At 38.7% G+C, this 17,003-nt stretch overlaps 1 protein-coding gene across 1 annotated transcript; it reads right to left on the bottom strand.

The window, feature by feature from the left end:
- Positions 1 to 1,159: 1,159 nt before the first annotated feature.
- LOC143040549 (uncharacterized) lies at positions 1,160 to 13,970 on the bottom strand. Its single transcript, XM_076211629.1, has 8 exons — positions 13,838 to 13,970; positions 12,751 to 13,260; positions 10,542 to 10,616; positions 7,733 to 7,864; positions 5,534 to 5,609; positions 4,621 to 4,710; positions 2,331 to 2,448; positions 1,160 to 1,322 (listed from the first exon to the last, which is right to left on the bottom strand). Exons 2-8 carry the CDS (start codon positions 13,090 to 13,092, stop codon positions 1,160 to 1,162), a joined length of 996 nt encoding a protein of 331 aa, XP_076067744.1. The 5' UTR covers positions 13,093 to 13,260; positions 13,838 to 13,970.
- Between the last annotated feature and the right edge of the window lie 3,033 nt (positions 13,971 to 17,003).

Genomic DNA, 17,003 nt, shown 5'->3' with positions numbered 1-17,003 from the left:
CCAATATAAAATTGGTGGTAATTTTATTTCTTTTTAATCTCCTCATCAATCCCTCTGGGTATCCAAGCTTGTCAAAGGCTTACATAATGTAATCAAATTCTTCCTGTAAGTATTCTTCACTACATATCTGTAGCACCCTGAGAAAAAAAGCCTATCACTATACCACTCTTTGTCCTATCATGTGTACAGAAGTAATGAACTAAATCATATTTGTTTTCTGTATACTGTATATAGCAGAGATTGTAAACCTATATGCATGTTGGATATACCACTAGTCTAGAAATCGAAGTCATTTGTTTTCTGTATACTTATCAAATATATTGATGAATGGTGTTTAATAATGTTAGAGAAGATGATAGCGAAGTCATAATCTAGTTATTCAAATGGATGTTGGAGACAAATCGTGATAACTCTTTGATATCAATGTCCTGACACCCCATCATCTTTGTCCAAGTGTCAAAACAGATTTGCCTCTGATGTCGTCAGTCCCCAGTAAGACCTTGAACTGTGTCAAATTTCTTTTTCTTCTTAGAATGAGAGAGAAAATGCTATGTTGGCTATCTTCTTGTCCTCTGCCCCCAGGGTAATCAGTAATCAGTAAAAAAAAGAAAATATATATATATATATATATATATATATATATATAAATAAATGAATACATTGGATAGGGATGGTATGGAAGAGATTTAGGGAGGATAGCAGGAAGTACGTACATACATACATATACCATCGGCTTTTTCCCCCTTACATCGGAGGTGGCCAAAAAACGAAGGTGAACATTGTTTTAGTTGGTAATTTATGTACATATTTATATATGCATACAGTACATACATACATACATATACCAAAGTTGTGCAATGTTCTTTTATGACTGGAAAGTAGACTCCACTCAAAAAAAAATACTGATCACTTTTATGTTTACTCTTCCCACTTCCTATTTCTAAAGTAAAATGGTAGGAAGTAGGAAAAGTAAATATAAAAGTGATGTTAAAAAACTCCTTAAACATTGACTGCGTACATCTCATGCAATTAATACCCATTACTAAATGCACATATAAATATGTACATAAATTACCAACTAAAACAATGTTCACCTTTATATACAAGGGTAATAAAAACCACATTATGTTTTCATGTTTTCTCTTTTAATTGTTTGATTTTAAAAAATATAATATTCCTTCTGGACTTTGCAGAGGTCCCTTTGTGCATCCCAAGCTTCTTTCATTGAAACTAAACTTTCGTCAATCATTTTTTCTCTTCTTGCCTTCCATGATTGACTTACTTCTCTAGGGTTCAATGGGACACTAGGATTGGGCGGAAACCTGTAAGAATTGCACATATATTTGTCTAACATCAGTTACTGAAGTAAATGTGGCCTCATCACTGGCCACTGTGATTACTATACTTGCTACTTTTTGTGCAAATAATAGTATATATTCCAATAAACAATACTGAAGATGTAATTATATGTAAATGTTCTGCTTCATTAGGTGGGTTTTCCTGGTAGTTACTCTCATTCACACACCCACACACATACCTACATTGACTAAACTGTGCAGTGGTACCATTCTCGACTGCTAATTCTGTGATCCAAGTTTGAATCGCACCAAAGGCTGAAAGTTCAGCATCTCTACACTATGAGCTGGCACTTCAGGTCAAGTGGAAAAGGTGCTGGGTGTTCGTGTAACATCACAGCATTACCCATATATGAACTCCGAGCTCTCATCAAGGAGGGTAATAGCTGATGATCATGAGTCCAACACATGATCCAAAACAGGTGGGGAGGGTGGGACATGCATGCACACATTACATCCTTTCTTCCTTACAAGTACGGTAACCAAGTCAAAACATACACCTTCCTTCTACCCCTTCCCAGACATATCCAAGAACCCACTCATTGTCCTCTCTGCCACTTCTTAGCACCTCATGCTTGGATCCGAAACAATGGTGCAAGACACAGCACTTCCACAGTAGGGCCCAACTACTGGAACTGATTTACACCCATTTGATTACATGGCAATCTCCACCGTCCATCCACTTATGAATTATACAGATGACCATGAGAAATCCTTTAGAGGAACATCATTTCCTCATCCATTTATGACCTCATTTCATCCATTCTCTATCTTTTGTCCTCTTTCATCCTAAGACTGCTGAGACAACAAATAGGATTGTGTATTGGTGTGGGATGGGTGTAGTTGAGTGTATGCTTTGATTTGGCCATCCCTTTATAAGAGGAAAAAGACTTTTTGGTAAGCATATATGTATAATATAAAATTCACATTGCTACATATATATATTACATAAAGTCATCAAGATTCTAGTCATACCTTTCCTCTTGGTATTTTCTCATATCAACTGCAACACTGTCTCCATATTCAGTATTATCATGCTTTGACAAATTAGGGTCTTCTGTTGCAAGTTCCACTGGCTTATCTCCATCTTTCTCTGCTCATTAAACATGAAATGATCAAAATTATTTTTTTTCCTTGTATTGACATGCACTAAATATATGAGTAAAATAGATATGAATCACTAAACACATTTAATCAGACCCTTTCACTGCACCAGAGTTTCCCTCAACTGAACAAGTCTTCCAGATGGTATTTAGAATAAAGGTACAAGTCTTACAATCCAGTAAACATGTTAAATTAGATGGTTTAACTCTTCCACTTCAGTGAATTAAGTTAACCTAACCTAACCTAACTTAACCCGTCATCTAGGAGGTGCCAGGATAGAAGGGAGGGAGGAGGGTGGAGGGGAGTGGAATAAATAAGAAATGAAATGGGTGGGAGTGATTTCTATGCCTTTTTCTTTTTGGCTACCCCCCATGTCAGGGGGAAAAAGCCTCTGGTGTATGTATGTATGCACTTCAGTGAATGAAATTGCCTTATGGCAGCTTAAAAAATGTTGAAGTTGTAAAATGCAGTGACAGGATTAATCTGTTCCATTATGCACATAATGTTATAAACTAACCTGTAAAACTAAACCTGGAATGATTCCTTTTCAATACTTCAAGAATACTGCTCACATTGCAGGGCAAAGCAAACATGTCATCTTAATTCAATACCTTCTCCCCTAAAGACATTAACATCCAGAACTCTTCCAATTTTCTTTCTGAACACTACTACATAGTCCAAAAATTCCTCAATTACCATCACACCCATCACCCTGGCCCATGTATACTTATGCTCATCCTCTTGTGAAACAATGTATACAATACCACCATTTACCAATTTTACACATCTCAGTATTTCCCAATCATTTTTCCTGCCACCTCATTCCTCCCTACTGGGCTGACTTTATCTCTTATCATTAAGATCACCTAACAGCACATTTATGTTTCTCTCAGAACTCTACAAACTCATTTAATCAATCCAAAACACTTCCCACATCTTATTTTTCTCACTATCCTTCCATTAAATGTGAAGGGCTAGGGCAGAGGTGGGGAACCTGCGGCCTTTGATATACATACTATTTAAAAAATTATTTATTGTTTAAAAAGTATATTATTTATTATAAAAAGGGATAAAATAATAAATAAAAAAATAATAATTTGTTCAGTGCGGCCTCAATGTGGGACGATGAATTGTAAGGTGGCCTCCATGCACAAAAAGGTTCCCCACCCCTGGGCTAGGGTCTGGGAGGGGGATGCAAAGTATTACCCTGACAACTGAATCATTGAATGTACATGGATGACAACAAGAAGGGACTGGTAGTGCACAAAGTGAGGTGTGTTAGTTGTCAATGAACTGAAACTGAAGGGGCAGAGTGAGTTTAGGAATGTGGTGGGTGGTTAGGGTGTCTGGACTGGTGAGAGGGCAAGGAGAGGAGTGGTATTATTGCAAGTGATGAGATAGAGAAGTGTTTGGTGGAATGGAGAGAGGTGTTATCAAAGATAATGTAGGTAGATGTGAAATTGGGATGGGAGATACTTGTATTTCTCTATCTATATCTACATACCAAAAGCTATAGGCAGATAAATACCCACATCTTCCATCTCAATTTCACTTTCATCTACATTACCTTTGATGACATTGCACATTGAATGACCCAATTGTTATGGTTCTGTTTGGGGTCCCCTTTCCAGACCCTCTTATGCCAACTTTTCATACATACATATACCAAGGCTTTTTCCCCCTTACAAGGGAGGTAGCCAAAAAGGGAAAGGCATAAAATCACTCCCACCCATTTCATCCCCAAATACACTCCACACCCCTCCCACCCTCCCTCTTATCTGAGCACCTCCTGGATGACGGGTCATCCCTGCACCTTGCCCACTGTCTTGGGTCAGAAGCAGTCACTCAAGAAAAATACAGAAGGGAATCCTTACTCCCCTCACTCTGTCATTTGATCACCTTCTACGACACCCATGGGCAAAGTGAAGGCAGTTTTCTCCCCCCTCCCACCACCCATCTGTTTTTACAGTACACACCTTTGCTCGTTTATTCCTACAGTAACATTTCTACCCTCACTTGCCTATAACAGGTTACTAAGTATCATTTCTAGGTTCCTAACCACCTAGACTTTACATTCCCAATTATTTCCTTTCACTCTCTTAGCTTTCAATTACTGTTGGATTACAGAATGGAACTATCAATCATGCTGACATATACTAACCTGTTACACAATTAGGTCTCTTAGATGGTGGCTCTTGAACATCCTTTGGCAATGGGTTAATCTTGCTCTTGCACTTATCACTGTTTGCAGCTAGAGGAAAGATGGCATTAATAGCATCGGCTATACTTTTATCACTTTGTTAACCATGGACCACCCTCTTCACATCCATCACAAACTTCCTTTCATTTACTAGCTCACATGCTAAGAGGATTTGTGGCTAAGTCCATTTAACAAAATTTAATTTCGTTTTGTAGTTCTGGCACTAGTTGAGGCCTGAGGGTCATGTTTGTGAAACCACTATTTTGTAAACATTACTGTATCTCAAATTCTGGCCTCAAATTTGCAGTTAACGGAACATATGTGATGTCATCATTATTTTGTGACCAACCCAACAGTAGGCTATCACTGCGAGTTGCATTACCAAGACAGTAGTTGTAAATCCAAGCTGACATAATTCACATACCTCATCTCATCCACTAGTAATCTTCAAGCCTCCAAACAGTTATTTGTTGAAATCATACATAAGCTAACATCAAAAGTAAGTACTTCACAGCCACATATAACAAAACTGGAATATGTCATGTGTCATGGATACTGTGCTCAAATAAAATAACACACAAGACGTAAATCTTTTCCTTCGTGATCTCCCTTCATTTTAGCAGTATCAAATACAAAATAAGGTACATGTAAGTAGGAAGCTGACTGAAGAGGCAAGCAAGGCTCAGAATAAAACCCCACCAAAGAGCATCACAGAGTAGACCAAAGCTCTACTGCTCCAAGCATGCTTCAATGGCCAACTGCGCGCAATGCATTTTTCTTATAGGATTCACAAGTTCCGTCAAGCCTAGCTGGCTACTTTTAACTTTACCTCCAAAGCCATAAAAAGTAATCTGTAAAATGTGTAAACACTTACCCTTGCTCTTTGCATTCAAATACGCCTGATAGCTGGGTGAGGCATAATATATTTTCATTGCTTTCTCATATTCAAGCTGCAAGACAAAATGGACAAGACACAAGTAGTACCTAGGAGGTAGAGTACTGGGGAGGGGAGGCAAAGAAGTGAGAAGAATTCATTTTAAATAGAAGGATGGCTAAGGTCATTCAAAGTGCAAGAAGCAGCAAATTAGTAAATTATTTTTGGATAACAACATAGAAAAAACTCAACAAATGAATAAAGGAACTCTCTCAACTGAGTCTGAATACTGCATTTTGTTAAGGAAAATGGTATTTACCTAGTTGTATTCTACAGGAAAGGGAGCTACACTTCTGGTGTCTCGTCTTTGTATCTCGCCATATCTAATTTGCTCTTAAATTCATGTAATGTTTTTGCACACCCTATTGTTTCGTCTAGTATGTTCCATGTGATTCACCATGGTCTTTGGATCATGGGTTGGGCTCGTGATCGACAGCTATTTCCCTTCTGACTAATCTATGGGTAATGCTGTGACCTTACATGTACACACACCCCCAACTCCCTGCCCATGAGAGTTGGAGTAACAACCCGCAGAGCAACAGTACTGAAATTATTTCAGCCCTGGGCGGGATTTGATCCCAAACCTCCGTAATGGCAGCCGGAAACTCTACCATCTGCGCCACGAGTTGTGTGTGCATGTATTCACCTTGGTCTTTGGATCGCGTGTTGGACTAGTAATCGACAGCTATTTCCCTCCCGGAAGAGAGCGCAGAGCTCGTATGACCAATCTATGGGTAATGCTATGTGTATATATACACATGCACACACACACACAAAAGCAAAAATATGTAAAAAAGTTGTCAAAAGTAAATGGATTAAACATTTGGAAGAGAATAATACACTAAATCCAAAACAATTTGGATTTAGACATGGAAAATCATGTGCTACAAACTTGATTTGCTTTTGCTCTGAGCTAATAGAAATAATGCAAGAAAGGGACGGATGGGCAGACTGTGCCTTCTTAGATCTACAAAAGGCATTTGATAAAGTACCACACAAAAAGCTACTTAAGAAAAATTCAAATAATACGTGGAGTACAAGGAAAGTTATTGGAATGGATGGAAGATTTCTTGAACAGGAGATATATGAGGGTGGTACAAGAACTCAAGAACTCAACCTGGGAAGAAATGATAAGAGGAATCCCACAAGGTTCTGATAATGTTTGCCATATATATAAATGACATGGATGAATATGTGGAATGTTATATGAACTTCTCTGCAAATGCTACAAAACTACTAATGAGAGTAAGTACAGAGAAGATTGTAAATCACTACAAAAAGACCTGGATAAAGTCTGGGAATGGAGTCAAAAGTGTGAAGTGAACTTCAACACCAAAAAATGTAGTATAATGGAATTTGGCAATAGTAAAAACAGAATATCAGAACACTATAAAGTTGGTACAAAGGAAGTTAAAAAAGTTAAATTGGAAAGGGACCTAAGAGTAATTAATTATCAGCAATGACATGGCACCAGACAAACATCAACAAAATAGTCAGAGAAACCTTCAATTTACTAAGATCATTGAAAGTGTTCTTTGACTACTTGGATGAAGAAATGGTAAAGAAAATATTAGTTACATTGATAAGACCAAGACTGGAGTATGCTGCCCCACTATGGACACCCAGTACTAAAAAGAATATAGAGAAATTAGAAAGAATTCAAAGATCAATAACAAAGATGGCACCAACAATCTCCAAACTGACATATGAACAAAGATTGGACAAACTTGAACTACCAACCCTGGAACAAAGAAGAGAAAGAGGAGATCTACTGACCATCTACAGAATTATGAAAGGGATGGAAGTCCTTAATAGAGACAATTTACAAAAGCAAGATAAAAGAAAAACAAGAGGACATGAAAAGAAACTTAAAAAGGATAGTTATAGAAATTATCTGAAAAAGAATAATACCCACACAGAGTGGTGGATATCTGGAATAAATTGGATGAGGAAACAGTGAGTGCAAAAACTATACAAGAATCTAAAAACAAACTTGATGCTGAAAGATACAAAGATGGGTCAGTATGAGCATAGCTCTCTTCCTGTAAAATACAACTTGGTAAATACAACAACTACCTTTAACCCTAATAAATACTCTTGCTTATAAGTGCAGCACACTGTGCTAAGCTGATTGCTTACCTTCTCCGACTCGTATTCATCAGCCAAATCCTGCCTATAAGCTTCAGGTAGGTCATTCCACATGGATAAGATCATCTTGCCAATCTCCAATAGCTTGAGGTCAGGATTGGCAGCCTTCACTTGATCCCAGACCTTGAATGTGGAAGGTATTACAGCAAATTGTGATCTTGCAGTAATGGACCTTTATAGCCAAAATCCAAAACCTCTACAAAGTCTTACTCACCGATGTTCAAAAGCTATTGTATATACAGGATCATAAGCCTTTTGATATCAAGTTGCTCTCCAACTATTACAGTTCTTCAAGTGTATCTTTAAACATGTATATCATTGAAAGTTCATAAACTTCAATCATTTTGCTCTTCTTAACAAAATAGGATGTGCATCAAACTACCTAGAAACATATTATCTTCAAAATCATATCTTTAGAAATGTGAATCATGTAAGAACAAAGAAAAAAATAATTATGTCCACCTATCAGTTGACTTTGGGGGTATTCATAGAATGAATCACAGAAAAAGGCAAAAGCAAAGCTCTTACAACCATAGGACAAAATTTGATATATCCAAAATCGCATCATGCGTATTGAGCTCGTTGTTAATTAAGAAAATATATGGTTTCTCTTTTTAATGGAATGGCAGCACTGCACTTATTTTGAAATAAGTCTAAGACTTGCATGGCAGCACTGCACTTATTTTAAAAAAAGTCTAAGACTTGCAATGTATTATATTTTAATATCAGCATGTCATACTCAAAAGGAGAATCATAAAGCTTCAATTTTTCTGTGCTAATGAATCAAACTTCTATATGCTTCCATTACTTTCTCAACATGTATTCTTAGCCAATAATCAAGTATATACAGCAATATTAAGTACATTAACTTCAAGTGAAGACCTCCATTAATAAAGCCACAAATGGTATTCAAACTATGACTAAAACTCAAGTCCCTGAAATAAAATAAAACAACAAATGCAAGCACATGTAGACAGCAAGACCTGTTATTGCAACAATACAACAGTGTCTTCAGCTCCCCATGTCAGAATAAAATTGTACAAAACCCAGGAGAATTCTTTGCGGAGAACCCTGAACAGCTACAAATCACCGACTTGGACATCACAGCTGAAGACATACAGTCTGCAATAAAAGAACTGAGGCCAAATGCAGCTGCTGGACCAGATGGAGTACCAACCATGCTACTCCTAAGCTGTAGAAACACCTTGGCAAAACTGCTGCTTAGACTATGGAGAAAGTCCCTAGACACAGGAATAATCCCGGAGCTCCTCAAAACTGCCACTGTGTCCCCAATATACAAGGGTGGTGACAGATGCATCCCAAAGAATTATAGACCAGTTGCTCTAACATCACACCTGATCAAGATCTTTAAAAAGAGTGTCCGCAACAAAATAGTGAAATACATAGAGGACAACCAACTATTCAATGACAGCCAACACGACTTCAGAAAAGGAAGATCCTGCTTATCAAAGCTCCTAGCTCATCATGATTGGGTCCTACACAACCTAGCTGAGGGGAAGAACGTAGATGTAGTGTTCCTTGATTTTAGAAAGGCCTTTGATAAAATGGACCATGGAGTACTGTTACACAAACTCAGGGACCTTGGCATCACAAGGAAACTGGGCGTGTGGATCCATGCATTTCTCACAGGATGCCTACAGACAGTTTCGGTAGGAGGGTCCCAATCACAAAAAGCACAGGTAATCAGCGGTGTACCCCAAGGCTCTGTATTGGGCCCACTCCTATTCCTGACTCTACATGGGAGACATAAATGAGGGAGTGAATGGCTCTAGCTTCTCCTCATTTGCCGACGACACCAGTCTGAGCCTACCAATCACCAGTACTGAAGATGTACCTAAACTCCAGAGAGACCTAGACACTGTATGCCTGGGCCTCAGGAGATAACATGGTCTTCAATGAAGACAAATTTGAAATACTGCGAAATGGCCAACATCAAGCAATAAAAACTGAAACAAACCTACTCACAAAAGGAGGCCATGAAATTAGCGCACTTCAGACCGCTAAATGCCTGGGGATACATCTGGGAGAAGACAGCACATTTCACCACCACATAGCCGAAACTGTGAGAAGAGCGAGAGGGATGGCAGGCTGGGTACTCAGAACCTTCTATACCAGAGAACCCAAAATAATATTGACCCTTTGGGACACCATGATTCAGCCACTCTTAGACTACTGTAGCCAGCTGTGGTCCCCTCACAAAAGAGGGGAAATTCAGCAATTAGAGGCTGTCCAATGCTCTTACACCAGGCACATCAGAGGAATGAGGGAACTAGCTACTGGAGATCTCTCAAAAAGTTGGGGCTCTATTCTCACCAATGAAGAAGAGAAAGCTATTGTGCAATCTACGTGTGGAAAATAATTGAAGGAAAAGTACCTAACCCAGCACCCCATTCACTGCAGCCTTATAGCACTGAATGTGCAGGGAGGAAAATAACAAGAAAAGCAATACCAACCAAAGCTCTGGAAAGGATCAAGACTCTGCTAATGAATAGCCTGAGCCATGAGGGTCCAAAGATCTTTAATGCCCTCCCGAGGGATATAAGAGATATCACCAGCTGTACAGTGGACAGACTAAAGGCTGGACTAGATAAATTCCTGTCATCAGTACCAGACGAACCACCTGTACCAGGCTACACTGCTGGATGCTGGTCGACAAACACCATACCAGACCAGGTGACCTTAAAGAAATTGGACACCAGGAATGGTAACAGTGGTGGATCACCGTGGCTGTGAAGAAATCATTTAGACACATCCAAGTAAATCCAAGTAAGTAAATTACCTTACGAGAATACTTCATGTAGGGCGTGACGGGCTTCTCAGGATCTTTGGGGGGTTTCGGAATTCGAGCTTTACTCTGTGGGGTGAGAAAATTACACATATCACTACCAAACCTAAGGAGCTTATATGCCATCAACTTTACTAATATGAATACGTGTGTGTATATACACAAACCTATTCATATATATATATATACATATACACACACACAACAGTCGAAGTGACAGCAAAGTTTGGAACTTTAGGAAAACTTCAAATTTCGTGGATCTCAACAAGGGAGTATACATATTGGTCAAATAAACATAGTTTGCCACCATTGTCAGGCTTTAAGATTTTCAAGTGATATGGACACGGTAAAGGAAATATGGACTATAGGTGAAGCTTTTATTCCTGACGTTTCGTCTATCGACTTTTTCAAAGGAATGAGCATACTAGATACATACAGAGTTTATATACATGCCATACGGCTCAAGGGGGTATATGAGTGTATAACGCTGTGTTCTGATTGGCCCGCTGGGACCGCCAATCACGAAGCACTATACTCGCTGAGGATTTAGCCCAGGTGAAGCTCCCAGCCTTATTGTTGATATTGGGACGAGTGGTGATGTAAGCAGGTTCTATAGATTTCCTGGTTTTCTTATCCATACCTTCGTGTAGAATCTCGGCTTGGTTCCATTGTGGGAGGTGCCCAGATTCGTCAACATGCACAACCATTGCGTTGGTGAGTCTATGGTGACAGAGGTCGGCCTTATGCTCCCTGATTCTAGTGTCAAGCCCCCTCTTGGTCTCTCCATAGTATGCTTTATTGCATGATGTGCATGGGATCTTATATACGACGCTGTCTTTACTCCCCCTCATCTTAGTCTCGCTTCACCTGGGCTAAATCCTCAGCGAGTATAGCACTTCGTGATTGGCGGTCCCAGCGGGCCAATCGGAACACAGCGTTATACACTCATATACCCCCTTGAGCCGTATGGCGTGTATATAAACTCTGTATATATCTAGTATGCTCATTCCTTTGAGAAAGTCGATAGACGAAACGTCAGGAATAAAAGCTTCACCTCTAGTCCATGTTTCCTTTACCGTGTCTATACAACTTGTTCATATTGATTTTTATTTTCAAGTGAAATTTTTCACAGATTCTGCTAGTACTAATCATAAATATAATTGCTATGACTGCTAAACATGTACGAGTAAGTATCTAATAGAAATTTCCTACAAGACTCCGAATGACATATAATTCTAAATTATTTGGATTGATACATCAAGCTTGCTCCATAAAAGTGAAGCTGTGAACTTGAAAGAACTTTTGTCCAAAACAGACCTGAAATGAGGTAATACAACAGACCACTTGATCATGCGTTGTGATAATGCACAGAGCATACGTGAACTTGATTATGTTTGAAATATCTAGCTGTCTGACCGTGTCCGTGTACAGTTTTGTGCACATGGCAAGTAGTTAAAAAGCTCACTCTGATTTCCACTGTAAACCAATTAAGACAACTATAATGGGGTACATCAAGACATGTTCTAGGATTTAATTTGAGTATTGCCCTGATAAGTTTGTTTTGGCAGATTTACAACTGTAATCAAAGTAACACACTGTGTTACTTTCATTATGGTTGTTGCTCATGATTCCCAAGTCTATCTCAACTTATAATAAATCACAAACTACAAATCTGCCGACACAAACTTATCAGGGCAATACTCAAACCCTAGAATACTTATTAATGCACTCCATTTTTGTTATCTTTAATGGCTTACATTGGAAAACAGAGTGAGCTTTTTATCTACTTGCCATGTGCACAAAACTGTAAACAGTCAGACAGCTAAATATTTCAAACATAATCTAGTTCATATACGCTCTGCGCATTATCACAACACACGATCTAGTGGTCAGTTGTATTACTTAGTTTCAGGTCTGTTTTGGACAGTTCTTTCAAGTTCACAGCTTCACGTTTATGAAATTATGGAACAAGCTTGATGTATCAATCCAATTTAGAATTATATGTCATTCAGAGTCTTGTAGGAAATTTCTCTTAGATACTTACTCGTACATGTCTAGCAGCCATAGCAATTATATCTATGATTAGTACTAGCAGAACCCGTGAAAATTTTCACTTGAAAATCTAAAAGGCAAAAGCCTAGCAATGGTAGCAAACTATGTTCATTTGACCAATATAATACCTCAAATGTCTACCTTCATTTACATTATTTCTTCGTTGTCTCATTCTGTTCCTCCTATTTTCAAGATGCTGCCTTCTTTCCTCTTTATTCATAGCGTTTCTTCTCTGTAAATCTCTGTTCCTCATATTTTCAAGATACTGCCTTCTTTCCTCTTCATTCATAGCGTTTCTTCTCTGTAAATCTCTGTTCCGCATATTTTCTAGATGCTTTTCTCTCTCTTGATTGTTCATATTTTTCCTCAATGCTTGCATTCGTTCTCTATTACGGTCTCGTATTATTTGTCTTTCTTGTGCTCCTAGTCTTTCTCGTCTTCTTCTCTGGCGTTCTCTTGCTGCCTCTCTCTGTTGTCTCACTCTTTCTTCCATGTTTTGGGCTTTAGTTGAAATACCAGTAATTTCAATTCAAAATAACTACTAATTTTTGTAGTTCGATGAACCATTTAGATTGTTGTATCCGTGATCAAATTAATCCATTCAAAACATACTTGCGCATGCAGGAAAGTCATGTACAAACATTGGAAATGTCTTCACGACCTATGGAGGAGTGTCATGAACACTATTAATAAGAATATATCTATTTACCCATTTAATTATTCATTTATTTACCAGTACTTATTTATCTATTATTTGTTTGTTTATCAATTTATTGATCTATCAATTAGTTTATTAACTTATTTGTTTATTAACTTGAAATAATAATAATAATAATAATAATAAGTTTATTTGGCAAAGAATCATCACACATGAAGCATAGATAATCATAATGACAGGAACACATAGACTCATAGTTCGAACTAATAATTGCAATTGCCGAGGATAACACAAAAAAAGCTTGTAAGCTTATTTCCATTGATGATTGTGGTCCTCATTAGATTGTTTTTCTACACTAAGTTACAGACAATATACGTAGGGGGTTAAAGGGACCAGAGATAGTAATGAGTAATACCAATTATGATTATTATCAGTACACATATGACATAAACATTGTTATAGTTTTGCTAATACAGTACATTACTACATACAATGATACATGATATACCAAAATACCTGTAATAATGTAATTAGTATGTACTAATACTAATAATACTGTACTATTGTATTTTTTATTTACTTTAGCTTTGGGTGGCATAGTAATTGCACAGCACTAAACAACAGCACCTAACACACAAGCGAAAACACTGCAAACACAGCTAATAAACGTCCTAACGTCCACACCCATCACGGTCTTGTTATTAACTAGTAAACAAAACAAAATACGCGCCATAACGTCATCAGCCACTCAGCGGACAAACGCCGAACTAACGGACGCATTCACCATACCCGCGAAATTTAGACTGTCGGACCAGACCAGCGGATTTTGACCTTTGCATCCGATATCCGGTAATTCGGTGTCCGCCAATGAGAGGTCAATCTATATTACTAAAGCGTTCAGAACACGTAGGATATTGAGACCAAAACTTGAATACCATCACAATAAGGAACATTGCGTTATGCAAAGGAACAACAAAATAATGCTAAAAGGTAACAAAACAGTATGAGTGAGTACCATATCAGAGTAGTATCATTAATGATATACTACATTATTCTACAGCTGTATCAGCATGTTGTTATAGTGAATGCTACTTTGCAACTAGGGTCACCTATTAATTAATTTTAAATATTACCTGTACCTCAAGACGGAGTGGGTAATTAGTATGAGCACTAGGAAGTAGTACATTATAACCTGAAGCACCAGAAGTAGGGTACAGGGGACCAGTACTCGTATGAGTAAAGCAACAAGGAGATCGAGGGAAAGGTCCAATTACCTTGTTGCCTGGTACCCTGATTCACCAGGCTTGTATTATGGTCAGATCATAACTGTTCTCGGACCCTACCTGAGACATATACCATACTATGGCTAGCAAAACAACGGTGGAAACCAATTTGTAACATCAAACATTATTTTGCTAAACTAAACCTCCGAAGGACAAAAAGGGAAGGTCAGTACAGTTATGAGTGAACGCAGATTTGAATGGTATTACTCATGGAGTCAGGTATCCCTCACTAGGCTAGTAGTACATAAAATCAAGGCTGCTTATCTGTTTATTTATCTATTTGCTTATGAATTAATTTTTGTCTGTTTGTCTATTCATTTATTCATTTATCTATTTATTTTCATGAGGTTCTGTCAGGAGCTCAGAAAGCAACACGACATGACGTCACACGTTACCCGTTGGAAGCGCGGAATGCGCAGCGGACTCTCGAGTCGTCTCTCTCTCTCTCTCTCTCTCTCTCCTTCTCGATAGGTCAATCATGAAGGTATTAATTTTTTTAACAGTTTATGTCATGACACAATAAACTTTTATAGATGTTTGATTATCTTCATGTAACCTATGATTAAACTTGTATAGATGTTTGAATACTGCTAAATAAAAACTGAACTATAACAATGGGTTCTGATCTTGCGTAACACACATAGGTACAAGCTTAAGCTTTGAATAAATGCCTTTTTTAATATTTCATTTATCGAAAGAATGTGATAAATAGGTGAATAAAATCGTCTGTCTTTAGCCAGAATAAAACTACTTCAATTTATTTGCACCGTGACGTCATGTCGGACGCGCTGAAGCGACGTGACGTCACCGTTCTCGGCCAATAAGTCATCTCCGTTGCCGTGACGTCACCACTGTCGCTTACCTGGCAGCTAATCAGTCATCTCCTTTTTGCCGTGACGTCACTGCTCTTGGCTAATAAGTCGTCTCCGTTGCCGTGACGCCACCACTCTCGCTTCGCTCGCAGCCAATCAGTCGTCAGCAATTTTGGAAGGCTTCGTTGCCGTGACGTCACCGCGTGGCACACATAGGTACAAGCGTATTAATATATAGATTATTGTCCAGTCAACTTTTGTTGTCATTCAATTTAGTTAGTATCTGTGTAAAACTACTACATGTATTACAGTATTATTTCTTATTAAGAATTTTGTATATTTTTGTTATTCCATTCCGTAAGGGATCTTAATGGAAACAAACCCCTTATTGTTGCTTTAGTGACCCCTACTACATCATTACATTCTTACCTGTGACTCTGTCTGTATTCTTCACATCTTTTAACCGATTAATTTGCATTGGTTATTGGCTTGAATTGCATGTGAATTAATTTTATACTGAAAAGGATTATCGTGAATCTGAATCCCAATAGATCATTATCATCAGTCACTTCCTCTCTTTATATCCCTCCCTCTCCATCTCGTTTTACTCCACCCTCCTCCCCTTTCTCTCTCCATCTCCTCATCACGCCTTCCCCCTTTCTATTCTTTCTCTCCTTTTCTTAAACTGGACTGGTGGCTACATCGTATTAGTGTAGGACTGTTTCTATGCCACTGACTTATCGTAGAAGTTGGGGAGCAGCCAACAGTTGTCAGCTCTCCTTGGCCTGGGTGAGAAAGTGAGGGAAATTCAGTCGAAGCTGATAGAGAGGAAACTTAGGAGCAGTCCAAAGACTGAGTTTCAGGCTCTAGGATTTGCACCCTCGTATGGATGTGAAGATGTTGTTGGGTTTTGAAGAGGAGTGGGAGAAAGATGACTCTGGCAATCATCCCAAACAAACACTTTGTGCAGTGTCGTAGCCAGAAGTCGGGTCGTCTAAGCGAAACCGGTCAGGAATAAACTCGGGCTTAGACCCGTGTCTTATTCTTCCACCTTCCTCAAACCTATCACAATGTCTCAAGATTGAATATCCATATTAGAATATAATTAATAGGCAATAATACTGTATTAGAATACCTAACTTCTTAGTAATGGTAACAAATGTCAATAGAGCACAGTGTAATCAAGCTTCTGCAGGGACAGTAAAAGAAACCTAACGTCAACACAGGGTGTGAGATCGTCCCCATGCGTAGAGAAGGGGCACCGGGGGTTAACTATGCACCCCCCCCCCAAAAAAAAAAAAAAAAAAAAAAAAGTTGCCAATCACCAGACCTCCCGTCGTCGTCGATCGGTATTCTCCATACCGATCTCTTCCTCTGATGATGGGATGAACCCAGTGTTGCCGTTCCTGTATTTTGCTGTCGAGCAATATGAACGCACTCACGAAATCCCCCATCGCGACTGATTCTTGGTAAAGTTGCTCAGACGCTCTACGCTCTGCTCCTCTCCGCTTGTAGTGTGAACACCTCTCCGTTCCGCTTGTAGCGTGTGTTTGTGTATTTACGAGAAGGGGAGCTACGCTCGTGGTGTCCCGCCTTTGTATCTCGCAGTGTCTAGTGTGTTCTTAAACTCATGAATGTTTTTGCACACACT

Source organism: Oratosquilla oratoria, chromosome 29 (assembly GCF_046742065.1).
Source record: "Oratosquilla oratoria isolate Oo_2021 chromosome 29, ASM4674206v1, whole genome shotgun sequence".
NCBI lineage: Eukaryota > Metazoa > Arthropoda > Malacostraca > Stomatopoda > Squillidae > Oratosquilla > Oratosquilla oratoria.
Note: the sequence above shows the minus strand (reverse complement) of the source record. Positions and strands in the feature narration are given on the sequence as shown.

Bases quoted from the DNA above. Each gene is read 5' to 3' on its own strand.
- LOC143040549 (XM_076211629.1), bottom strand. From the start codon at position 13,092: ATGGAAGAAAGAGTGAGACAACAGAGAGAGGCAGCAAGAGAACGCCAG. The intron at 10,617-12,750 runs GTAAATGAAGGT...CTCACCCCACAG, and splicing joins TGAGACAACGAAGAAATAAT to AGTAAAGCTCGAATTCCGAA. The intron at 2,449-4,620 runs GTTAGTATATGT...TTTAATGAGCAG, and splicing joins GAGACCTAATTGTGTAACAG to AGAAAGATGGAGATAAGCCA.